At 39.5% G+C, this 27,551-nt stretch overlaps 1 protein-coding gene across 7 annotated transcripts in view; it reads left to right on the top strand.

The window, feature by feature from the left end:
• etv1 (ETS variant transcription factor 1) overlaps positions 1–26,665 on the top strand; it is an 80,574-nt gene extending 53,909 nt beyond the window's left edge. For 6 of the 7 annotated variants that reach the window (XM_061915514.1, XM_061915513.1, XM_061915512.1 and 3 more), the window contains 2 exons: positions 1,953–2,054; positions 8,356–9,448. In XM_061915514.1, coding sequence (XP_061771498.1) covers positions 1,953–2,054; positions 8,356–8,577 — 324 coding nt within the window. In that variant the 3' untranslated portion in view covers positions 8,578–9,448. Of the gene's footprint in view, positions 1–1,952; positions 2,055–8,355; positions 9,449–26,123 lie in introns of those variants that run through there. The other variant, XM_061915518.1, reaches the window with a different exon arrangement.
• Positions 26,666–27,551: the final 886 nt, after the last annotated feature.

Here is a 27,551-nt window from a genome sequence, read left to right as displayed (position 1 = left end):
CTGGGTGCCATGTGTTGAACTAGCGGCACACATCTATAATCTGTAGCACAGGGGTCACCAATGCGGTGCCCGCGGGCACCAGGTAGCCCGTAAGGACCAGATGAGTCGCCCGCTGGCCTGCTCTAAAAATAGCTCAAATAGCAGCATTTACCAGTGAGCTGCCTCTATTTTTTAAATTGTATTTATTTACTAGCTAGCTGGTTTCACTTTGCTCAACATTTTTAATTCTAAGAGAGACAAAACTCAAATAGAATTTGGGAATCCAAGAAAATATTTTAAAGACTTAGTCTTCACTTTTTTAAATAAATTCATTTATTTTTTTTACTTTGCTTCTTATAACTTTCAGAAAGACAATTTTAGAGAAAAAATACAACCTTAAAAATGATTTTAGGATTTTTAAACACATATACCTGTTTACCTTTTAAATTCCTTCCTCTTCTTTCCTGACAATTTAAATCAATGTTCAGGTATTTTTTATTTATTTTGTAAAGAATTATAAATACATTTTAATTTAATTCTTCATTTTAGCTTCTGTTTTTTTCGACAAAGAATATTTGTGAATTATTTCTTCAAACTTATTATGATGAAAATTCAAAAAAATTATTCTGGCAAATCTAGAAAATCTGTAGAATCCAATTTAAATCTTATTTCAAAGTCTTTTGAATTCCTTTGAATTTTTTGTCCTGGGAAAGCTAGAAGAAATAATGATTTGTCTTTGTTAGAAATATAGCTTGGTCCAATTTGTTTTCTATTTTAACAAAGGATTTCAACATGTCATCAAAATTATATATTTATTGTGAGTAATCATTAAGATGATCAGTGTTTCCACAAAGATAAATATCATTAATTATTAATAATAACATAGAGTTAAAGGTAAATTGAGCAAATTGGCGATTTTTGGCAATTTATTTAAGTGTGTATCAAACTGGTAGCCTTTAATCAGTACCCAAGAAGTAGCTCTTGGTTTCAAAAAGGTTGGTGACCCCTCCTGTAACACCTTTTTTGAATCGCAATTTGGACAATAGAAACATGCACACTGAGACTTAATTCTGTGCGCAAGGCTCTAGATAGCATCACCAGCGCATTTATGCGTCTGGAATGATTCATAAGTCATCCAGTAGCTCTAAAGTTATAAAAGGAAATTGCTGAATAGGCGATATGTGTAATATTTTCTTATTTCTGACCATTCAAAGTGTTCTCGAGCGCTGATCCTGCAGCCATGTGTGGAACTGTCAGTTTGCATGCCCTTCTGACACGTATGAAATAAAATGCAAAATAGGAATGAGGGTTGATAAATGACACTGCGCGAGCTAAATAACTATATTTGCATCTTCCCCTCGTAGTATTCTGGGTGTTTTGATGATCAGCATATATTTTGCATATTAATGAAAACAGAGACTCAAAACGGATTTTACGCCTTGTTTTGCTCAGTTAACAGACGCAATCCACTTTGCACATGTTTAGTAGATCAATTTTGCGTGTGCTATCACATTTACATGTTTGTGTATACACAATATTGCTTTTGGTCACTTTTGTGTTTAAATCTAGTGAGTTCAATTGTGGTCATCTACCTTCTAGTGAGTCACATTGTGATCATCTGCCATCATGCATAGATACAGTGGTAGAAGAAAAACCATCAGGTGATTGTGCAAACTTTGGGACATAGCAGTAAAAGGTTAGCGAGGGAAGAGGCAGTAGAAATTTGCGCACCGCTGAGCTGTGGGTTTAGACTGACAGTGGGCAGGTGGTGGGTGGTGTGCTAGACAGGTGCTGCAACATCTGTTTCCTCCTCCACGGGGCGTTTGACAAGCTTGTAATGAACAGTCATGGCTGCACGTGCTCTAATCTCCATCATTAGCACAATGTGGACTCTTAGCTTTGTTTAACGTCACAGCTGCTGACGGTCTGCTTCTGATACATTCTCACTGAGTGCGTGTGTGTTTATGGCAAAGGTGGCACGTCGATGGGGGATCCAGAAGAACAGACCTGCCATGAACTACGACAAGCTGAGCCGATCGCTGCGCTACTACTATGAGAAGGGAATCATGCAAAAGGTAACGTTAGGGAAAAACTTGTAATATTTTCCCCTTTGACTAAATTCTTAAAGCTTTAAAGGTTATCTCTTACACAAAACCAGATTTATTTACCTGTAGGTACCAGTTTTTGTGAATTTGTAATCTGCATAAGTCCCAAACATTTGAAATTAAACCATGAAGGCATGGGGGGGATATCTATAAAAGAATCTTACCTTCTTTCATCCTCCAAACAAGCCGTTTGAAATTTGCCCAATTTGTGACGATTTCCCCATTGGTGACGTTTTTCCCATTGGTGATGTCAGTGGATTCATTCATATATGGTAGAGGTTTACCCGAAAAGCTTTGCGCGAGTTTACCATTGTAGTCCAAAGCTGTAATCTATAAACTCCTTTTTTTCTATCCTGTTGTTGTGAGGCAGACTGGCTCGTACATTGACATGCATCCTCCGCCGTTGCCATTTCTAACCAAAGTAGGGTTGCACAGTATACCAGTACTAAGTAAGTAACACAGTACTAATATATTAAAAACGATACTATACTGCCTTTGAAAAACACCGGTACTATTTTTTCATCCGCATGCTGTTGTGCGACGGTAACGTACGGAGCTGAGGCCCATGATGTTGAGTGTGTCAAAAAGCGCATACCAGTAGGAACAGTATGGTGAGAAAAAACAGCAATTCTACTTGTTAGTGAATAGGAAGGTATTTCAAAACTATCGATAAAGGTGACGGTTTAAACACGTAAGTGCCATGCTGCAATGTGTGCTTCAAAACATGCCTAAACAAAGGTGGCAACTGACAAAGTATTAATATCTATGCTTCAAACTTAGCTAGACAATTAAATAACAAGCAGTCAGATTTGTACAAAAAGTTTGAAGAGCAACAGATAGTATAGTTAACTTGCTCCTATGTTGTACACATACGGATCTTAAAGATAGACACAGCTGGTGGGCTAGTTGCCAATTACTAGCAGTCAAAACCGCCCACGTAACGTAAACTAATGCAAGTGAATATAAATGATTTTTTTTACAAATTGCTATAATTTGTGTTTTTCCTGCAACAATGTGTTTTACTTGCTACATGTCTTATCCGTGCACTTTTAGCCATAGTATTATTTTTAGTATTTATGAATGATTGTATTTATCTGAAAGCACAGAGTGGCAACCATAAATCATGAAGTGTTTAATTACAATGTCAACAAAGATGTCTTTTCTTATCTAACGTAATATTAGATTATGGCAGACTATATGTATAATCATTTATACAATTGTAAATTGTTCTCAGTGCAATAAGAAAAGTGTGTTTAATGTCTTACAATCTTGTTTTAATCTTCTACAATTGTTCTTTGAGTGCAACAGTAAAAATGTGTTTAATAATACATACATATTAAACATAAGTTTTTTTTAAAAATGAACCCAAAATGAATTTTTTTGTGGTCCCCTTTATTTTAGAAAAATATTAAAGTATCAAAATACATTTTGATACCAGTAGTAAAATATTGGTATCTGGACAACCCTAATATAAAGTAGCGTATAGTATTAACTTATATCTATCATTCGAATCCATATGGAAGAGCTAAAAACTACAACATAGGATGAGGGGGAAAAGATGCAGTCGAAGTGGAGGCACGTAAATATGGCTTCCCTCAAAACGTCAGAAAGCGGCTTGGAGATAGTCTGTAAAACATAATTTATGAACAATTTTGACATATAACCACCGTTGCATATTATGTCGACCACAAGGAAGTGTTTTGAATGTTGGAAAAAAAATCATAATTTGACCCCTCTAAATGACAGTTTTTTGGTAATTTTTTATACTGTAAGTGAGCAGTTTTGTATGACGCATTGACAACCATCAATGCGTTTAGCCCTGGAACTGACAGCTTTGTAATTAAAGGTTTATATACAAAACCAAAATAACTTTTAGTAAACTGTAAATCATATTTTGCGGAATTCTGATTATTACAACCAAGCAAACTATATCATCTCCAAGGTTTAATGATTCTTGTGTAAAAGTGGCCCACACATTTTACCATACCAACTTTATTTATAAAGCCCTTTAAAAATAACCACAGTTGAAGAATAAAGGGCTGTACACCACAAAGAAATAAAGACAAAGGACGGACTAAAAATATATATTTAAAACAGAAGTAAAAAACCCATTGAAATAGCAAATACTAATTACCCTAAGAACAATGTGTTAGATAAAAAGCAGTTAAAAAGTTAAAAACAGTTAAAAAAGTTAAAAGTTAAAAACAGTTTAAAGTCTCATGGTGGGTTAAAAGCCAGAGAATAAAAATGGGTTTTAAGAAGGGTGTTAAAAATAGCCAAAAAAAGGGGCCTGTCTCACATGGAGAGGGAGCTCGTTCCATTTATCAAGTTAGACAATCTAGCAGTGTTGTCCTAAGTGAAATCTAATTGTCAACTTCTCTGTAAAAATACTACTAGTACATTCTAATAGGGATGGACAGTATATATAAGTGATATTGTTCAATTCCTTTTTTTCAGGGCCGTTAACTTAATGATACCTTTTTTGTTTTTTTAAAGGTAGAATTAAGTGTTTGTGCACACCTTTAAGTATGAAAGTTAAACTAAGGTGTATTAGACCAGGTGTACCTGTTAAATGTTTCCTGACAAAAGCCGGTATTTACAACGTTGGTAAAGGGCTGGTCGTCCAAGCTGAAATCATGGATTGCTTCAGCCCTCAGGTCACCGCTGAAAAATTGTCTGCACTTTTCAAACGCCGCGATGGAGACAAACCCTTTCTTTGCGGTTGGTTTTGGAACGGCTTCCTTGTCCAGTGGTTCTCAAATGGGGTTATGCGTACCCCTGGGGGTACTTAAAGGTAGGCCAAGGGGTACGTGAGATTTTTTTAAAATAGTCTAAAAATAGCAACAATTCAAAAATCCTTTAAATATATTTATTGAATAATACTTCAACAAAATATGAATGTAAGTTCATAAACTATAAAAATAAATGCAGCAATGCAATATTCCTGGGGTCACCAACGCGGTGCCCACGGGCACCAGGTAGCCCGTAAGGACCAGATGAGTAGCCCCCTGGCCTGTTCTAAAAATAGCTCAAATAGCATCACATATCAGTGATTTGCCTCTATTTTTTCAATTTTATTTATTTACAAGCAAGCTGGTCTCGCTTTGCTCAACATTTTGAATTCTAAGAGAGACAAAACTCAAATAGAATTGGAAAATCCAAGAAAATGTTTTAAAGACTTAGTCTTCACTTGTTTAAATAAATTCATTTATCTTTTTACTTTGCTTGTTATAACTTTCAAAAAGACAATTTTAGAGAAAAAATACAACCTTAAAAATGATTTTAGGATTTTTAAACACATATACATTTTTACCTTTTAAATTCCTTCCTCTTCTTTCCTGACAATTTAAATCAATGTTCAAGTAAATGTATTATTTTTATTGTAAAGAATAAAAAATACATTTTAATTTAATTCTTCAGTTTAGCTTCTGTTTTTTTCAACAAATAATATTTGTGAAATATTTCTTCAAACTTATTATGATTAAAATAAAATAAAAATATTCTGGCAAATCTAGAAAATCTGTAGAATCAAATTTAAAACTAATTTCAAAGTCTTTTGAATTTCTTTTAAAATTTTTGTTCTGGAAAATCCAGAAGAAATAATGATTTGTCTTTGTTAGAAATATAGCTTGGTCCAATTTGTTATATATTCTAACAAAGTGCAGATTGGATTTTGACCTATTTAAAACATGTCATCAAAAATACCGTATTTCCTTGAATTGCCGCAGGGCATATAGTATGCGCCTGCCTTGAATTACTGCCGGGTCAAACTCGCTTCCTAAAATAATTAGCGCATGCTTAGTATTACCGCCTGGTCAAACTCGTGACGTCACGAGTGACACTTCCCCTGTCATCACTTTCAAAATGGAGAAGGCTGATTTCAATACCGGTAATTTGAAATCGCATAAAGGGAAGAAGATTAAGACCTATTTAGTAGGATTTAAGGTCCAAGCTTACATCACACTCAAGTGTTTACTGCATAGCTTGGGTAATTGCCAGAGTGAGAAGAGGTTTTAAAATAATTAGTGCATGCTTACTTTTACCGCATGCCTTTAGTAAGCGCAGGAGTAAGAACAGGTTTTAAATTAATTAGCGCCCCGGCGGCAATTCAAAGAAATACGGTATATATTTATTGTGAGAAATCAATAAGATGATCAGTGTTTCCACAAATACAAATATCATTAATTATTAATAATAACAGAGTTAAAGGTAAATTGAGCAAATTGGCTATTTCTGGCAATGTATTTAAGTGTGTATCAAACTGGTAGCCCTTCGCATTAATCAGTACCCAAGAAGTAGCTCTTGGTGTCAAAAAGGTTGGTGACCCCTGCAATATTCAGTGTTGACAGCTAGATTTTTTGTGGACATGTTCCATAAATATTGATGTTAAAGATTTCTTATTTTGTGAAGAAATGTTTAGAATTAAGTTCATGAATCCAGATGGATCTCTGTTACAATCCCCAAAGAGGGCACTTTAAGTTGATGATTACTTCTATGTGTAGAAATCGTTATTTATAATTGAATCACTTGTTTATTTTTCAACAAGTTTGTAGTTATTTTTATATCTTTTTTTCCAAATAATTCAAGAAAGACCACTACAAATTAGCAATATTTTGCACTGTTATACAATTTAATAAATCAGAAACTGATGACATAGTGCTGTATTTTACTTCTTTATCTCTTTTTTTCAACCAAAAATGCTTTGCTCTGATTAGGGGGTACTTGAATTATAAAATGTTCATCACTGAAAAAAGGTTGAAAACCACTGTCCTATTCCATTAAAACACCGTCGTCGCGATGCTGGCGTTTCATGTGGCGAAGGTTTGATTTTTTATTTTTTTTAAGCTCGTTGTTTTTTTTAAACAACATTTTTAAATAAAATGTTTGCAGAACATTTTGTACAAATAGAAAATGAGAGGTATTCCTCTGAAACCGCGAAGTGGTCCCTCATGATCCATGCCATGTTTGTTTGCACGTAGTTCACCCGAGCCCACCTACAGCACATTACAGGAAATCTTGCCTCATTGGATCGTTTTAGTTTTTTTCTTTAAAAAAATTGCTTTCCGAACTGATAATGTTATCAGATTTAGTGTTATAATTTTTTATATGAGCCTGATGATTTTTGATCCTATTTTTATCATGCGCCCCTAATAATTACACTGTATATATATATATATATATATACTGATAATAAAAAAATCAACAATTACCGTATTTTTTGGAGTATAAGTCGCTCCGGAGTATAAGTCACACCGGCCGAAAAAAACATATATACGTTGCACTGGAGTATAAGTCACATTTTTGGGGTAAATTTATTAGTTGAAATCCAACAGCAAGATTAGACATTTGAAAGGCAATTTAAAATAAATAAAGAATAGTGAACAACAGCCTAAATAAGTGTACGTTATATGACTCATACATAACCAACTGAGAACGTGCCTGGTATGTTAACGTAACATATTATGGTAAGTGTTTCAAATAACTATAACATATAGAACATGCTATACGTTTCCCAAACAAACAATCCGTCAATCCTAATCGCTAAATCCCATGAAATCTTCTTCCTTCTGAACAACTCTGCCAACTTCAAAGGTAGACAATACGCTGCTTCCTCCTCTATCGGTACATCGCTTACGTCAGAGTCATCGTCAGTTGCATAATTCACAACTTCCAGCTTGTAACCTGCAGTATATGACTTCCTTTTTGGTGCCATTTTTGTTCAGTCCTTCTCACTTTTTATAAGTTAGCGCCAATGTTGAAATGGTGGAAGTGGTAGCAGGTAGCATCTTTTTTCCCACAATGCACTTCTGCCATGACCCGCCTCCGCCGAATTTTCATTGGTTGACGTGTGTGTGACAATTGCTGATATCCGGCCAGTCTCTTACGTGAATGAGATAAATAATATGTGATATTTTACGGTAATGTGTTAATAATTCCACACATAAGTCGCTCCGCAGCATGTGTCGCAACCCCGGCCAAACTTTGAAAAAAAACTCCGACTTATAGTCCGGAAAATACGGTAAATTTATTTAGTAAATGAACCAAATTACAAATTTATGCAGAAGTTTCTGCAATAAAAAAAAAACTTGCAATGATCACTAAAGGAGGGTGAAAATAATCTTTGGATGCATAAACGTAAAGGTATCTAAATAACACAACACAAGTCAAAATGCTAAACACAAGTAAAGAATGTATTTTGTTTCAACGCTCCCAACACCACGCTCCTCCTCCATCCCACCCTCCCCACCCATCACTCACCCACCCTCCCCAGGTGGCCGGCGAGAGATACGTGTACAAGTTTGTGTGCGACCCCGAGGCCTTGTTCTCCATGGCGTTCCCGGACAATCAGCGTCCCGTGCTGAAGACCGACATGGAGCGTCAGATCAACGAGGAGGACACGGTGCCGCTGTCGCACTTTGACGAAAACATGGCCTACGTGCAGGAGGCGCCCTACTGTCAGCCGCACACCTACAGCGAGGGCTACGTCTACTAGCCCCGCCCCCTTCCCATGTGGAAGTGACCTTGTTGTCCAACATGGAGTGGACACTGTCTGAACACATCCTCCTTTATTATTATTGTTACTATGATTATTAGTACTATTTTTATTTTGTTGCTCCTGTCTCTCAGACGTGCACTTTATGGACCCCTAACCCGTTGTTTGTACATTGATGAGGGAACGCCAGCATGCGGCACATCACCAAGAGAGGACTCCCAATGCCCGACTCACGAGGACAAACTTTACATATTTTGGGGAATTTCACTGGAATCTTTTCACCTACGCTACCAACAAAAAACAGTAATTTCCTCCTTGTTTCATTTCAAGACAATTTGACCTACCTTCACGTCGGAGCATTGAAAAGCAAAGGAATCAAAGACATTTGGTTCCGCCCATCAGTGATGTCTGGCCCCACCGCCGTCTCCTCTTGTGTACTTGTGAGGGATGATCACATTATCGCACCTGTGCTGCATCCCCTGTGCACCTTGTGTGTTTACGGTCACCATCGGCCACTTCCATCAGGTACCCCCAAGATCAGAGGTCGAAGCTGCTGTTTCTCATATTTTTGACCACCCCTTCATGTACTGTAGCTAAATAAGCTAACCAAAATATTGGAAAACGGTTGTCAGTATGAGAAATGCAGTTCTACACCAACAGCAATAATAAACACATAGTTAATTAATTAAACCCGATTACTTATTGTCAGAATTTCAATCGTGACACCAAATGTTAGCGTCACCCGCTGGCTTTGCTTTCTGGAATGCATCGAAATCAGTCATCCTTCGGGTGAAAATGTATGTAAAAGGATGTAGTTTGTGTCCCACGGTTCAATAAATAAAAAGTGATTTTCTGTCTGCAAAGTACAGAAGCTTTGGGAGGTCAATCTTACTTTCTAGAAACTCTGGCGCAAAGAAGTTACAGTGCATCTGGAAAGCGCTTCACTTTTCCCACATATTATGTTACAGCTTTAGTCCAAAACAGAATAAATTAATTTTTGTCATCAAAATTCTGCACAAAATACCCCATAATGACAATGTGACATGTTGTTTTTTTTTTAAAACATTTTGCTAATTAATACAAATTAAAATTAAACACATGTGCATAAGTATTTACAGGCTTTGCTCAATACTTTGTAGAATAACCTTTGGCTGCAATTACAGCCTCAAGTCTTTTTGAATACGATTGTCAGGTTCAAACACTGATGACATCTATTAAACAAGACAAGAAGCAAAGAATCAAACAGAGACAGAATTCAATGTGGTTCAATGAGGAGAAACGTGCACATCTGTACCCTTGTACAGTGTCATTAAGTTCTGCCAAAAGATTGCACGCCTCCTTTTATTTGGACCTTCCCTGACCACATGTTTCTAAAGGACAAAGGCCGTAAACAGTTCACAGAAAAGGTTGTAAACAGTCCACAGAAAAGGTCAGTTCAAAAAAGAGGTCCGTAAAACAGTTCAAAAAGGAGGTTTCGTAAAACTGTTCAAAAATAGTTTCAGAAAGAGGTTGTCTGGAAATTGGGCAGATCCCGCCTTCTCTCCGCTTTGTAGTCCTTGTGTCAAAACAATAATAATAATAATAATAATAATGGATTAGATTTATATCGCGCTTTTCTATTGTTATATACTCAAAGCGCTCACAGAGAAGTGGGAACCCATCATTCATTCACACCTGGTGCTGGTAAGCTACATCTGTAGCCACAGCTGCCCTGGGGTAGACTGACGGAAGCGTGGCTGCCAGTTTGCACCTACGGCCCCTCCGACCACCACCAATCATTCATTCACCAGTGTGAGCGGCGCCGGGGGCAAAGAGTGAATTGTCCCGCCCAAAGACACAACGGCAGCGACTTTGATGTCAATAGGTGGGAAGCGAACCTGCAACCTTCAGGTTTCTGGCACGGCCGCTCTACCCACTACGCCATGCCGCCCCAACAATATCTTTCTGTTGATTACCATACATGAAAGAAAACAGAAAACCCTTCATGTTGCTTTCCCCCTTACACAGTGGAGTTTTACGAGCCTTCTTTTCTTGGTAGGTTTCAAAGACAGCTTTTGCTTCTCACCGGGAACTCAATGAAACACAAAGTTTTATGTGATAGCTTAGAAACAATTATTCTAACAATGATGCCACAAGCTTGGCACACATTTTCGTCCATTCCTTTTTGCAGCACCTCTCAAGCTCCTACGGGTTAGATGGGAAACGTTGGTTTTCCTCCAGGATGTCTCTGTACATTGCTGCATTTATTTTTCCCTCTATCCTGACTCGTCTCCCAGTTCCTGCTGCTGAAAAGCATCCTCACAGCATGATGCTGCCACCACCATGCTTCCTATTGGCCTAGTTTCCTCCAAACATGATGCCTGGCATTCACGCCAAAGACTTCAATCTGAAAGAATCTTATGTCTCATAGTCAGAGTTTTTCAGGTGAATTTTGGGAAACATTTTAACGAAGAAATGGCCTCCTTCTGGCCACTTTACCCCTCAGGCCTGATTGGTGGTTTGCTGCAAAGATGGTTGTCTTTCTGGAACAGGGGTGTCGAACTCAAATACAGAGTGGGCCAAAATTTTAAACTGAACAAAGCCGCGGGTCAGGGTTGAACAAATTAACCTTCTAATAGGTACCCAAACAAGTTTTGCTTTGAATATTAAACAAGCAAGGCTTATATAACTTTAAAGTGAAATGCAAAATCGAGTTTCAAATAATAATAATAATTAAAAAATATCAATGGCATATCAAATAACATTTAAATAAAAATTGAATGCCTGTTTTCTATTTGCAGCCTTCTGAGGTAAATATCAAAATAAACTTTTTCCACGGGCTAATAATACATTTGAAAATAAAATAACAACAATGAAGGAATCAAACATTCAAGCCTTGAAGTAGCAAGAGAAAGTTCATGAATATAACCTTAATTATTGCTCAGTTTGCTACACGGATTTGCTTTAACACTGGGTATGGAACAAGCAACGCTTATAAACTTAATAGTGCAAAAATCAACTTTCAAAAAACAAAACGAAAAAAGATCAATGGCATATTAGATGACATTTAAGTATAATATTGAATGCCTCTTTTCTATTTGAAGCATTCTGAGGTAAATATCTTAGTTTGGTGGTAGTGGGGGGTGTATATTGTAGCGTTCCGGAAGAGTTAGTGCTGCAAGGGGTGTTGGGTATTTGTTCTGTTGTGTTTATGTTGTGTTACGGTGTGGATGTTCTCCCGAAATGTTTGTCATTCTTGTTTAGTATGGGTTCACAGTGTGGCGCATATTTGTAACCGGGTTAAAGTTGTTTATATGGCCACCCTCAGCGTGACCTCTATGGCTGTTGACCAAGGTTGCATTGCATTCAATTGTGTGTGTGTGTAAAAGCCGCATGTGTCTGGGCCGGGACGCTGTTTGTATGGAGGAAAAGCGGACGAGACGACAGGTTGAGAGGACGTTGAAGGCAGTGCCTTTAAGGCACACCCCCAAAAATGTTTTCCGGGTGGAAATCATGAGAAATTCGGGAGAATGGTTGCCCCGGGAGATTTTCGGGAGGGACACTGAAATTTGGGAGTCTACCGGGAAAATCGCGGTATGAGTAATAGCGGTGAATGCAGTGTTACAGCGGCATCGTCGCTGTATAATACCGGCGGGCCAGTTCTAATGTTAATTTGATATTGCCTCAAGGGCCAAATGAAATTACACGGCGGGCTGAATTTGGCCCAAGGGCCAGAGTTTGACACCCATGTTCTGGGTGTCATAGAGGAATGCTGTCGCTCTGACGGAGTGACCATCTGGTTTTTGGTCACTTACTAAGATGAATGCAGCAATGTACAGAAACATGCTGAAAGAAAACCAACACTTCCCATCTAACCTGATGGAGCTTGAGAGATGATGCAAAGAGAAATGGGCGAAACTGTGTGTAGAATTTTGAGGACAAAAACTTAATTTTTTGTTTTTAGGCATAAGGCTGTAAAACAAAATGTGAAATAAGTGAAGCGCTGTGGAAACTTTCCGAATGCACTGTATATATTTATTTTCTCCCAGGAAGTTTGTTGTTTATAAATATCAATTTGTCAATCATTTAAAAAAAAAAAATAGATTAGAAATGTTAAATAAACATTCATACATTTTCCGGGGAGGTAAATGAAAACAGAAGGAGAATAAATCTTATGAGTATGTAAACCTCTGAATGATCCCACATGTATGGATATAAAAAAAACAAGCTCAAAACAAATGTTACTTTTTGGTAATAACGACAAAAAAAATAAGAAAAATATATCTTGTAAAATCTGTTAATTCGTATTCTGTTGCTGCTCCATTTGTTATTGTACTTTCTGCTATGACTATATTTTTCCTACTGATCAATATTGTTGCTTGTCAAACATGAGCGTGTTCGACTTCTGCTTCGGAGGCACACGCGTCTTTTGGTTGGACCCAAGTGGGGAAAAATGGTTGTCGGGAGGAAAATGCTTTCGATCATTAAATATGTCATACGAGTCTTGTCGCTTTTTCTTTGAAACGTTATGTGGGAAACGATTTGATCCGATAAAGAAATCATCTCATCCGGGGCCAAACTGTGGCCTTCTTAAAAGTCTACATGCAACATTTTAAGTCCCATATAAGTAAACATTGATTGATTGATTGATTTTAACATTCTTAACTGTCATACAAGCTAAAAAGAAGTGAAACAGTAGAAATATGTGTAACTATTTAAAAATGTTATTATAATGATCAATTATGCTTTATTGATTACTTTTATTTTAATTAGTTATTATATTAATATTTGTCAATTGTTTATTATTTATACATATACATATATATATATATATGTATATATTTTTTCTATTTAGGGTTTTTGCTTTGTTGTCACAATACTTGGAGTGTGTGAATGAACGTATGGACGGGGTTGTGAGGCAGGAAATTGTATTCTGTTAAAAAAAAGAAAGAAAAATATAATGTAGAAGTGGTGCATATTTATGTAAATAATTGTGCCGAAGAGACTGATAAAGATAGTCGACATTTACATATTGGTACTAGAAAATACACTGTGTGTGTGTGTGTGCGTGCGTGCAAATAGATTTCCGTCTGCTGTCAATTTCCAGCTGTGGACCACAAGGTATTTAACTGAAGTGACACCTGAAGAAAAAAATCAATGGCTAATTTAAGACTGCACTTTTTCCCCCCTTGCACGTGGAGACTGTGTGTTTTTGTTTGTGTGTTATTTCCCCTGTCTTCTTTCAACGACACCCGTAATGAAAAAAATAACGCACACTCAAAGTTATTATTTCCTTGTGTAAAGTGTCACTATTACTAAAAATCAATGACTAATTTAAGGAAGCGCCGTTTAATTGCTTCCACTGATGGGAAAATGAAATTGGATGTGTAAGTAATGAAAAAGCAACACCTGCCTTAATTTGTCAGCACAACTTACGGGAGTTTCTTTGCCCCCCCCCCCTCCCCTCCCACCCCCCCCCCTCCCCCCCCCACCCCACCCCACCCCACCTTATTGATTGTGTGCATCACACTGGAATCTGCCTTAAGTTGAAACAGTTGATTACTTCTGGATCCGCGTTGATGCCAAACAAACACATGACGACTACTACTAGTCTTTTTTACTAGAATAGGTGTTATGGTCAATCTTAAATAGATAACTACACCCAACTTATATTATTTCTTTTAACATTATTTACTTTTTATTGTCACGTCAAAATCATAAGTAGTTTACTACATGATAGTCAGAACATCCATCCATCTTCCTCCGCTTATCCGAGGTCGGGTCGCAGGGGCAGCAGCCTAAGTATGGAAGCCCAAACTTCCCTCTCCCCAGCCACTTCGTCCAACTATATGTAAACATATGTCTAAAAATTTAACTTTGATTTATAAAGTTGAACATTTATTTCTCCCAAATGACTCATAGTAAACTCTTGTTTATCGCTGTCAATTGGTTCTGGGTCTGACCCTGGTAAATTAATTGGCGCAAAGTAGAATTTATTATGAATCTAATATTTAAATTGCTAAAGCAGTTATGGCTGCGGTATGAGGACCGCTTTTAAGAGTTGATATATTGATTTGTACTGTTTATATTTTTTACGTACACTGTAAAAAAATAAATCTGTCGATTTTACAGTAAAAACTGTCAACCCTGTCACTGGAATTTTACCGTAAAATATAGTGGTGTTGTTTTTTTAAAAAAACATTTCACAGTAAATTAAAAAATAGTACCACTGTTTTTTACGGGAAGAAAAAGCAGCTTGGTTGCCGGAATTTTACTGTAAAAAATATGGAGTATTTTTTTGTTTGTTTGCTTTTTTACAACACATTGCTGCTGCTGTTGTTATTTTTTAAGTCTGGCAACTTAGCTACCAGTGTTTTACCATTTAAAAAAAAATGTGGTACAGTCTCATGCTGGGTTAAAAACCAGTGAGTAAAAATGGGTTTTAAGAAGGGTCTTAAAGGTAGCCAATGATGATTACTGTATTTTTCGGACTATAAGTCGCAATTTTTTCATAGTTTGGCCGGGGGTGCGACATATACTCCGGAGCGACTTATGTGTGAAATTATAAACACATTACCGTAAAATATCAAATAATATTATTTATCTCATTCGCGGAAGAGACAAAGAAAACGTCAGCAATCGTCACACACTGGTCAACCAATAAGAATTCGGCAGAGGAGGGTCATGGCAGAAGTGCATTGTGGGTCATGGAATGCTAACTGCTATATGCTATATGCTACTGCCGTAGCTATTAAAATGGATCATTTCATCGTTGGCGGTAACTTATAAAAACTGGGAAGGGCTGAACAAAAATGGCACCGAAAAGGAAATCATGTACTGCAGATTACAAGCTGGACGTAGTGAAATATGCAGCAGAAAACGACAAGAGGAAGCGCCGCATACCTTTGGAGTTGGCAGAGTTGTTTAGAAGCGACATCGAGGAAGAAGATTCCATGGGATTTAGCGATTAGGAGTGACAGATTGTTTGGTAAACGTATAGCATGTTCTATATGTTATAGTTATTTGAATGAGCAACTTATAATCAGAAAAATACGGTAATTATATTGATTGATTCACTAAATTGGCCCTAGGGTGTGAATGTGAGTGTGAATGTTGTTTGTCTATCTGTGTTGACCCTGTGATGAGGTGACGACTTGTCCAGGGTGTACGCTGCCTTCCATCTGATTGTAGCTGAAATTGGCTCCAACGACCCCGAAGGGAATCAGCGGTAGAAAATGGATGGAGGGGTTAATCAATTAATTATATATTAGATAAATAATATTGTTTATTTTAGCACATAATTTTTTGTTCTTTATAAGTCTCTTCTCATGCGGTATATTTGGTTAGTACTTGCTTTTCTAATCAGCCTGACTTAGGTCAGGTTTATGTGTCTTAGGTTTATGTGTAAAATAATGTTTGTGATTAACAAACGGTTTTATGTAATTTGACAAGGCTGTTAGTACAGTGGTTCTTAACCGTGTTGGAGGGACCGAACCCCACCAGTTTCATATGCGCATTCACCGAACCCTTCTTTAGTGGGTTCGGTTCAAATGTTTAGTTTTTTTTTCAAATTCAAGACAAAGTTACATGTTTTTGGTATTACCTTAGGATGGGGAACATATTCTAAGTAACAAAGGCTTAATTCAGAGTTATTTTGACACTAGGGGATCATATTCTAAGTAATAAAGACTTTAATTTAGAGTTATTTGGTTAGGGTCAGGGTTCGAGGGTTAGGGTTATAATAAGGCCATGCCGAATATGGCATTAATTAGTACTTAGTTACTAGTTAAGAGCCAATATGTTACTAATTTACATTTTAATAAGAAACTAATTAATGGTGAATAACGGTGGAAGAGGGGTTAGTGCGTCTGCCTCACAATACGAAGGTCTTGCAGTCCTGGGTTCAAATCCAGGCTCGGGATCTTTCTGTGTGGAGTTTGCATGTTCTCCCCGTGAATGCGTGGGTTCCCTCCGGGTACTCCGGCTCCCTCCCACTTCCAAAGACATGCACCTGGGGATAGGTTGATTGGCAACACTAAATTGGCCCTAGTGTGAATGTTGTTTGTCTATCTGTGTTGGCCCTGCGATAAGGTGGCGTCTTGTCCAGGGTGTACCCCGCCTTCCGCCCGATTGTAGCTGAGATAGGCGCCAGCGCCCCCCGCGACCCCAAAAGGGAATAAGGGATAGAAAATGGATGGATGGATGGTTAGGGTCAGAGTTAAAGGGTTAGGGTTATAATAAGGCCATGCCGAATATGGCAATAATTAGTACTTAATTACTAGTTAAGAGCCAATATGTTACTAATTTACATTTTAATAGGAAACTAATTAATGTTGAATATGTTCCCCATACTCAAGCGTTACCATGTTTTTTTTTTACTGGTGCACAAAAATGAACCATGCATGAACATCACCTTGTTCAAACAAAACCAAGACACTGCATGAACTCACAACAAATTACACACCTGCAAATCAGTCAGCTGTTGCCGTAACCGTAATACGCCGATAGGGAGAAGTTTGTATTTACACGAAGAGTCGGGTGTGTTTTGACCTCCGCCGAACCTCTGAGGTCGACTCACCGAACCCCTAGGGTTCGATCGAACCCAGGTTAAGAACCACTGTGTTAGTAGGTTGGATTTAATTGTTGAAAATAATTAGAATTAAGAGTAACATGAATAATTCAGTGTTGATATCCGTAGTGGAAAAGTTGGGCCCTGAGGTCAAAAAGATTAAGAATCCCTGACATAGCAGACTTCTGTGCGTCAGGTTTAGAATCCAGTCCCACTTATTGTTCAATTGACTGGAGACCACTCCAGGATGCTCCTGGACTCCAGCCCTTCTGGTGACCCACCACATGATGAATGGTATCGGAAATGGAATGACTGTATGCTGACAGGACACACATTGATTCTCCAAGTTTTAACTTCAGGACGTCCGGATTGTAGCTGAGATAGGCGCCAGCGCCCCCCGCGACCCCGAAAGGGAATAAGCGGTAGAAAATGGATGGATGGAAGGTCCGGATTGCAGCGTTCCGAGTCTTACACCATTTTGGAGTTGCGGTGTCGCTGATCGGTGTCACTCAGCTCCTTATCTGGCCAGCGACGTGTTTGCCATGTATGGACATATGGTGGACATCCTGCGCCTCCCGCCAAGCCACGAGCCGCTAATATTGGGTGTATGCGGACGGTGGATGGCGGCGCCCCCCTCCCGCCCCCTTACTGGAGCAAACAGATGGCCGCTCGATCTTGAGTCATCACAAAGCCATTAACGGGGACGCTCGCCCTCGGCCGGGCCGCCTTGATGCTCGCCTGACGCTCCTCACTGGTGTTTGCTCACGCTCTTAAGTCGGCCCAGGCGAGCTGTTTGCTCGGGTTAAATGGCCGGTGTGGCCCGACCGAGGCCTCTGATTGGCCGTGACACGGCGCTGTTTGACGGGTGAGATGACACCGCGCTGAAGGGAAATGTGTTTGGCTCCTTGCGACAAGTTGGCTTTTGATATAGTGTGTTGACACACCGAAAAGCTCTATGTGTGCTTCTATATGTGTTGCCAGGGCAGCCCAGTCAGCATAAATCATTCAGGGCTAATTCACTGGAACAACACAGGAAATGATCAAGGTGCTATAATGGTCCCTATTACAGTTGCTGGGCCTCTTTAAGACAACCAATAAACTGCTTATTGTTCTATTTTGGACAGCAAACACTTTTACTTTGCTGCAATTGTCAACACAATTTTCAGCTGTGATTGAAAACCAAACAATTTTTTTTCTTGCACCTCGGAGACTCTCTAATCTATGGTCGAACCTGCGTTGTATTTTCTCATTTAGAGTCCATTCTGTGATGGCCTGTTGAACACAAATAGTTGTTTTTGTTTTTTTTTTCTTGGAACTTCCATCCTCATCATCATCATCATCATCATCATCACCATCATCATTTATTTGTATTCCATCCATCCATCCATTTTCTACCGCTTATTCCCTTTCGGGGTCACGGGGGGCGCTGGCGCCAATCTCAGCTACAATCGGGCGGAAGGCGGGGTACACCCTGGACAAGTCGCCACCTCACCGCAGGGCCAACACAGATAGACAGACAACATTCACACTCACATTCACACACTAGGGCCAATTTAGTGTTGCCAATCAACCTATCCCCAGGTGCATGTCTTTGGAGGTGGGAGGAAGCCGGAGTACCCGGAGGGAACCCACGCATTCACGGGGAGGACATGCAAACTCCACACAGAAAGATCCCGAGCCTGGATTTGAACCCAGGACTGCAGGACCTTCGTATTGTATTCATTTCATGAAAATGCATATTTACAAGCCACGTACAATTGACACTTTCATTGTTTTGGTTTTTTGTTACTTATACATTTCCATGATCAGAAAGGAGCAGATGGAAGAATAATATTCTTATATTTATCTGCCACCGTTTTAACACAAATTACAGTATTTTAGATGACTTTATAACTGTTCCCTCCACCAACACCCAAACTCCAACATACTTGGGATGATGTTTGATAAGATATTATCGAGTTCGAGCCCATTAACGAACCCTCTTATTGAACCGATTCCTTATCGATTCTCTTATCGAATCCAGATAAGTTGTTGTATATGGAAAAAACACATATTTGGTTGCACAAATATTATAAGAAAAATATAAAAATAAATACTGTAGTTACCCCCCTAAAAAAATTCAATAAATAAATATTGACTGTTGTTACGCAAAGTATATTAAGTGGGATTTTTCAGAAAAACAAATATATACAGTAACACAAAAACAACCTGTCTCTGTGATCACTATAAGAAACTAAATAACAATAGTGTTAAATAAAATCAGTCCTTTCAAAATAATACAGCTCTCCAAAAAGTGAACTTCTGCTGCTATTGGAACATACTAGAGATGCGCAGATATGCAATTATATCATCCGCAACCGCATCACTAAAGTTGTCATCCACCCGCCATTCACCCGAACCACCATTTTATCAGAACCGCAACCGCCCGCCACCCGCCCGTTGTTATATATCAGAGGTCGGCCACCTTTACCACTCAAAGAGCTATTTTAACATGTTTTCAGAGTAAAGAAGACAATGGGAGCCGCTAACGTTCTTGCGAATATCTGCTGGTGCTCATCCAGATAACGAGAATAAGGGCGTGCTGTGAAGCCATTGCCTTTGACGCTTTCGACAACAAGTACGAATAGTTTGCCAGTCCAGCAACATGTGGTATGCAGCTTCTGCAAACACACGTACAAGATTGAAAGGCAAACTGGGTGATACAGAGTACACTGATGGTTGTGATATAAACAATTTTAACACTCTTAGTAATATGCGCCACGCTGTGAAGCCACACAAAACAAGAATGACAAACACATTTCAGGAGAACATCCTCACAGTAACACAACATAAACACAACACAACAAATACCCAGAATCCTTTGCATCCATTACACTTCCTGGATATATTTTACACCCCCGCACCCCCAATCCCGCCCACCTTACCGAAGCACGGGGGGGGGGGGGGAGTTTGGTGCTAGCGGGGTGAATAATATAGTCAGGAATTGTCATGGATGCAAAGGATTCTGGGTATTTGTTGTGTTGCGTTTATGTTGTGTTACTGTGAGGATGTTCTCCCGAAATGTGTTTGTCATTCTTGTTTGGTGTGGCTTCACAGCGTGGCGCATATTAGTAAGAGTGTTAAAATTGTTTATATCACAACCATTAGTGTATTCTGTATCACCCAGTATGCTTTGCAGTCATGTGCGAAGCCACACGCAACATGTTGCTGGACTGGCAAGTAGAATGTACATGTTGTAGAAGGCGTCAATGGCAAAGGCTTCACAGCACGCCCCTAATACTTATTAACTGTGTGACTGCCGGCAGACATTTGTGAGAATGTTTGCGTCTCCTGCTGTCTTCTTCGCTTTGTGACACGGGTCCAAAATAGCTCTTTGAATGGTAAAGGTTACCGATCCCTGAACTATGTATATCAAATATTTCCAAAAGGTTCAACCGCCACCCGCTCGAATCTATTTAAAATAAATGTTTTCGTCATGTCACCCGCCCGACCCGCGGTTTATCCGCGGACTCAGCGGATGAGACCGCAAACCGCGCATCTCTAGAACATACTAACTACACACACTATGGCACTAAAAACGCCACAGTCATCAATCAACAATTCTTCTTCCAAAAAACTAGCATGTCTGCTTTTTCAGGATCAAGTCTGTCCCTCTCTTCGCTAATCGTGTCACCAGCGGTGGAAAAAACCCGTTCACTTGGCGTGGAACTCGCTTGGACACACAGATAGGTTTGACGACATCCTCCTCCAGTCTGTATCTAAATTTTCTGGGGTGCATCAGTGTGGCCTCCTCCAGGAATGACTGCACGTCCTTGTCCTGGAGGGAAATTGAGGGACAGACATGGCATAGAATTAGGAGGGAAATTAGCTGAATGTGAAGACAAGGGTGTCTGTTATTAAGTCTTTAGCATATCTGTATCTGGAAATAAATGATAGAATGGATTAAGTAAAGGAGTTAAACATTGTACTGATATGATCCACTTTACTCGGAGGATACGGGGACACGTGGTTTGGTGACCCACCGCCATGTGCCCCTCCCGCCCTACCATGACTCTTGATCATAGTTTTTTTTTTTTGGACATCTGGGATCTGTCCTTAACGGGGGGGGGCTCTGTCATGTCTGTGTGATTATGTTTTGTTTTTTTGGACACTTAGTTCCTGTTTTTGCACTTCCTGGTTTGTTTTGTTACCATAGCAACTCATTAGTTTTCACCTGTCCTCATGTCTCGCACCTGTTTTCACTAATCACCTCACCACAGTATTATTTAAGCCCGTTCAGTTTCTGTTTTTCATTCTGGCAACATCACCCTCCATCACCTGCTACGCACTTTGTAATCCATGCCAATGATCCAAGTCCCGTTCTCGTTCTGTTCCAAAGTAAGTTTTCTCGTTATTTATGCCACATTGCAAGTTTTTGTTTGATGTTCATAGTTTTGCCTTAGTGCGAGTTTTGTTTACACAGCCAAGTTTTTGTACCGCCATTGTGCGCGCCTTTTGTTTGCCTTTTTTTGTGCAGTTATTGTGTTAAAATAATTGATGTCTTTACCTTCATGCCATCTCCGGTCCAAGTTCACTTGCATCTCAGGAAAACAACCACCCCTTACTCCAAGTATTGACATCAGCTTACAATGGAGTCTATTGAAGCCACTCTATTCTGCCTATAAAAGCCCTTTAAAAAAACATCCAAAAACCTCCAGTAAAGTAATATAGTAATGTGCATATTTATGATATGTAATATTTACGTATTATAGACAATAATTTCAAAAAGTCATCAAGACGTTCGCTTTTTTTTTTTTTTTTTTTTTAAACATCACTGATTTCTACTCACTGTAGACTTCATGAGAGCCAACAAAGACAATAAAACATCACTTACCGTACAAGGTCTGCTGTCATTAGGATGCCGGCTGATGGGATGTTCAAATATTCCCATTTCGATCAAGAATGTCTCATAATCCTCGCAAAGAAAAGGGGGATGGAACCAAGCGTCTTTTCCTGTCGTTCTCGCTATATCTGGGTCTAAATTGGCTGTCAAAGTGTACCAACTTGTCGGAATACATCATCATCCTTCTACTATGCAGGTGAGGGGCATGATTTATGATATCGAATAAAGTTTTACGAGCAAAGCATTGGCACAAGCTTGTGATCACAGCGCCGCTATAAATAGTTTGTCTGCGTTACAATCCACTTCATGGATCGTTTGTTGTTTACTTTTCTGTATGTTTGATCACCTTTTGGACTCTGCCGATCCCAGTATTTGAGCACTTCCTTGTTTGTATTCATCACCATAGCGACTTCATTTGTTCCACTTGCACTGACGCCCGGCGCACACCTGTTTTTGATTACCGTTTCTGCATTTATACCTACCTCCTCCCTTTGTTCGGTCTGAGTTCTTCACTTGCTTTATGCAACATGCACGTTCGATTATCTGGTCCTGTTTTTGGCTTGCTAAGTTCCACCTTAGCTTTTGGACTTTTACCCTGTGCTAGTGTTAGCCTAGCTCCCCGTGCGTTGCACGCACTTTCTTTTGTCTTTGCATCAGTGTTCTTTTGTCATTTTATAAATTAATTACAGCTCCTACCTGCTAACTTGCTTGTCTGGTCCCATGCATCTTGAGTTGACACCTCCGCGCATCGCAATGCGCTTCGAACGTGACAGTCTGTGTTAAAGGGGAACATTATCACAATTTCAAAAGGGTTAAAAACAATAAAAATCAGTTCCCAGTGGCTTGTTTTATTTTTCGAAGTTTTTTTTCAAAATTTTACACCTCCAGGAATATCCCTAAAAAAAGCTTTAAAGTTCTTGATTTTCGCTATTTTGCGATGCGACTGTCCATTTCCCTGTGACGTCATACAGTGCTGCCAATACAAACAACATGGTGGTTACCACAGCAAGATATAGCGACTTTAGCTCGGATTCAGACTCGAATTTCAGCGGCTTAAGCGATTCAACAGATTACGCATGTATTGAAACAGATGGTCGGAGTATGGAGGCAGATAGCGAAAACAAAATAGAAGCTATTGAGCAAATAGCTATTGACGCTATTCGGCCACAGCGTGGGTGTACCTAATGAAGTGGCCCCTAGCATGGCTGCCTTATTAGCATCGCCAGTAAAATGTGCGGACCAAACGATCAGGACTTTCGCATCTTGTGACACTGGAGCAACTTAAATCAGTCGATTGGTAAGTGTTTGTTTCGCATTAAATGTGGGTATCTAGTTTCAAATGTACATACAGCTAACGTAAATAGCATGTTAGCATCGATTAGCGTAGCATGTTAGCATTGATTAGCTGGCAGTCATGCCGTGACCAAATATGTCTGATTAGCACATAAGTCAACAACATCAACAAAACTCACCTTTGTGATTTCGTTGACTTAATTGTTGCAAATTCATCTGCAGGTTATCCATACATCTCTGTGACATGTCTGTCTTAGCATCGCCGGTAAAATGTGCAGACACTCTGGCAAATTCAATGGGGGTCTGGCGGCAGATTTCTTGCCAGTGGTGCAGCTTGAATCCCTCCCTGTTAGTGTTGTTACACCCTCCGACAACACACCAACGAGGCATGATGTCTCCAAGGTTCCAAAAAATAGTCGAAAAAACGGAAAATAACAGAGCTGAGACCCGGTGTTTGTAATGTGAAAATGAAAATGGCGGGTGTGTTACCTCGGTGACGTCACGTTCTGACGTCATCGCTAAAAGACCGATAAACAGAAAGGCGTTTAATTTGCCAAAATTCACCCATTTAGAGTTCGGAAATCGGTTAAAAAAATACATGGTCTTTTTTCTGAAACATCAAGTTATATATTGACGCTTGCATAGGTTTGTGATAATGTTCCCCTTTAAAGGCCTACTAAAATGAGATTTTCTTATTTAAACGGGGATACCAGGTCCATTCTATGTGTCATACTTGATCATTTTGCGATATTGCCATATTTTTGCTGAAAGGATTTAGTAGAAAACATCGACGATAAAGTTCGCAACTTTTGGTGCTGATAAAAAAGCCTCGCCTTTACCGGAAGTCGCAGACGATGATGTCTCAAGGGTGAGGGCTCTTCACGTCCTCACATTGTTTTTAATGGGAGCCTCCAGCAGCAAGAGCTATTCAGACCGAGAAAACGACAAATTCCCCATTAATTTGAGCAAGGATGAAAGATTCTTGGATGATGATATTGATAGCGAAGGACTAGAAAAAATAAAATAAAATAAAATAAAACGCGACGGCTCCGGGCGGCGGCAGTGTGAGCGTTCCAGATGTAATTAGACACATTTACTAGGATAATTCTGGAAGATCCCTTATCTGCTTATTGTTTTAAAAGTGTTTTAGTGAGATTGTAAAGCCATACCTCGCGGTCGGGTGGCTGCGGTGAACACGCAGTGTCTCAGAGAGAAGCCGAGGAGCCAAGCTCACAGCTGCCTTTCAAACAGCTACTGCAGGAGGACGAATAATCCAATGATGTCTCCGGTAAGATATATACCGCAATTTTCCCATCCAAAAACATGCTGGTTGACATAGAGAAACATGTTCGCTTGACCGCTCTCTGTTAAAAACAAAGAAACACCGGCTTTGTCTCGGTGCTAAAGACAGCTGCAATACACCGCTTTCCACCAACAGCATTGTTCTTTATAGTCTCCATTATTAATTGAACAAATTGCAAAAGATTCAGCAACACAGATGTCCAAATTACTGTGTAATTATGCGATGAAAAGAAACGACTTTTAGCCGTAACTGGTGCTGAGCTAATATGTCCTGACAGTCTGTGACGTCACGCGTCATCATTCCCCGACGTTTTCAACAGAAAACTCCACAGGAAATTTTAAATTGTAATTTAGTAAACTAAAAATTACGTATTGGCATGTGTTGCAATGTTAATATTTCATCATTGATAAATAAACTGCGTGGTGGGTAGTAGTGGGTTTCAAGTCATGAAATGTAAATGGAGTATTGTTGGCACTTTTTGGATGTTTTTTTATTGTGTTTTATGGCCGGAATGGAGGACCTCCCATTGGCTGCACTGTAAGTTAGAATGCATTTTTTTTTTTTTAATCCATCCGTCATGTCTTTCATAATGAATGTGAACAAGAGGCAGAGATCCAAAAAAAAGTGCAGTTCCCCTTTAAGTGCACAAGTTTGACTGAAGCTGTATTTTATTAATAAACAGATTTATTATTGGTATTATTGGTTAGTATTAGGACGGCGTGATGTGGTTGGGAGAGTGGCCGTGCCAGCAACCTGAGGGTTCCTGGTTCGATCCCCACCTTCTACCAACCTCGCCACGTCCGTTGTGTCCTTGAGCAAGACACTCCACTCTTGCTCCTGATGGGTCGTGGTTAGGGTAATACATGGCAGCTCCCTCCATCAGTGTGTGAATGGGTGAATGTGGAAATAGTGTCAAAGCGCTTTGAGTACCTTGATGGTAGAAAAGCGCTATACAAGTATAACCCATTAACCCATTAATTTAGTAATTTATTTTAGCACAACAAAATTTAATATAATTTTTTTCTTTGGCAGTTTTTTGAGTCCCTTCTCGTGCAGTGTATACTTCTTGTTTTTATTCGGCGTGACCTAAGTCTGAGGTATGTGTGTTAAATATTTAATGATATTTGTGATAAATGCTTCCGCCCTATTGCAGCTGGGATGTATTTGTGATAAATGCATGTTTGATATTATTTGACAAGGTTGTTATAAACGGCTTCCTGCCGCCATCGTGTGGGTTGCATTGATCATCAACGGAGGACATCGTTTTGCACAGGTTTGACTCTTTATTTTTGCAAACAGAAAGTCGCTCGCAGTCAGTCGTTCGCTATTTCAGTGCCTCCTTCTCTGCTCGTGCCGGTCTCCTTTTCAGTCGCCTGTCTTCCTGTGCTGGTCTTTGTCGCTCCGTGGCTTTCTGGGGTTCACGCTCCTCTCTTCGCTCGTCTGGTCTTCCCTCTGGTTGTTTGTCGCTCTCCTCCTACTTCTGCCCTGATTGCTCCTCCTTCTCCCCTTTTGAACTGCAGGAGAAGATGCAGGGATTGAGAGCAGGTGTGTAATCTACGCACCTCACTCTGATGGCTGCAGTGTCGCTCCAGGCGTGCCCCGCCTCTCCGCTCTGCTGCATGCCCCGCCTCCTGGCCGCCATCTTGGGCAGGACCACTGTTTATCTTAGCCTGCTGTCGGCTCGTCGGCTCCGTCTCTCCACAGTTGTAATCTGTAAATTGGTTTGATATAATTATCGAATATGAGTAAAATCAAGACTAAGATTACTAACTCAGTGTTAATATTTGAGTGGGTCCCGGCCCCCACTGTAGTGTAAAAGCTGGGCCCCGGTGTCAAAAAGGTTAAGAACCCATGTTTTCAAGCCCATCAGTGGGAAAGTTAGACGAGCTAACCATTCGACAGGCTCTGGTGACGGTAGAGCGTTGACGCTGTTCTTCAATGGAAATTGATCAGATACGTTTTATCTAGAGATGTCCAATAATGGCTTTTTTGCCGATATTCGGATATTGTCCAAATCTTAATTACAGGTACCGATATCAACCGATACATACAGTCGTGGAATTAACACATTATTTTACTTAATTTTGTCGTGATGCCCCGCTGGATGCCTTAAACAATGTAACAATGTTTTCCAAAATAAATCAACTCAAGTTATGGGAAAAAAAATGCCAAAACTGCCATATTTATTATTGAAGTCACAAAGTGCATTGTTTTGTTTTTTTTAAATGCATCAAAACAGCAGCTTGGCATTTGGGACATGCTCTCCCTTAGAGAGCATGAGGAGGTTGAGGTGGGGGGGGGGTTGTATATTGTAGTGTCTCGGAAGATTTTGTGCTGCAAGGAATTCTGGGTATTTGTTATGTTGTGTTTATGTTGTGTCACGGTGCGGATGTTCTCCCGAAATGTGTTTGGTGTGGGGTTCACAGTGTGCCGCATATTTTTAACCGTGTTAAAGTTGTTTATACGGCCAACCTCAGTGTGACCTGTATGGCTGTTGACCAAGTATGCTTGCATGCACTTGTGTGTGTGAAAAGCCGTAGATATTATGTGACTGGGCCAGCACGCAAGGGCAGTGCCTTTAAGGTTTATTGGCGCTCTGTTCTTCTCCCTACGTCTGTGTACACAGCAGCATTTTAAAAAGTCAGAAATTGTACTTCATGAAACCGATACCGATAATTTTGAAACCGATAATTTCCGATTTTACATTTTAAAGCATTTATCGGCTGATATTATCGGCGATATTATCGGACATCTCTAGTTGTTTTCTATTATTTTCTTTAGTTATTAGGAAAACCATGGACATGTTTTAAACGTCAGCCAATCAGTGGCCGACCTGTATGTGTTCGCTCTTTGTGGAAAAAGAGGACTGGGGTCACGTGATCACTCGTCAAAGCAGCTTGCGCGGCGTTTTATCATGCACTTCATCAAAGCTGATAAAGTGTCTCTGA

This window comes from Nerophis ophidion, linkage group LG11 (genome assembly GCF_033978795.1).
Source record: "Nerophis ophidion isolate RoL-2023_Sa linkage group LG11, RoL_Noph_v1.0, whole genome shotgun sequence".
NCBI classification, from domain to species: Eukaryota; Metazoa; Chordata; class Actinopteri; order Syngnathiformes; family Syngnathidae; genus Nerophis; species Nerophis ophidion.
The sequence above is the reverse complement of the archived record's forward strand: the minus strand, read 5'-3'. Positions and strand labels throughout refer to the sequence as shown.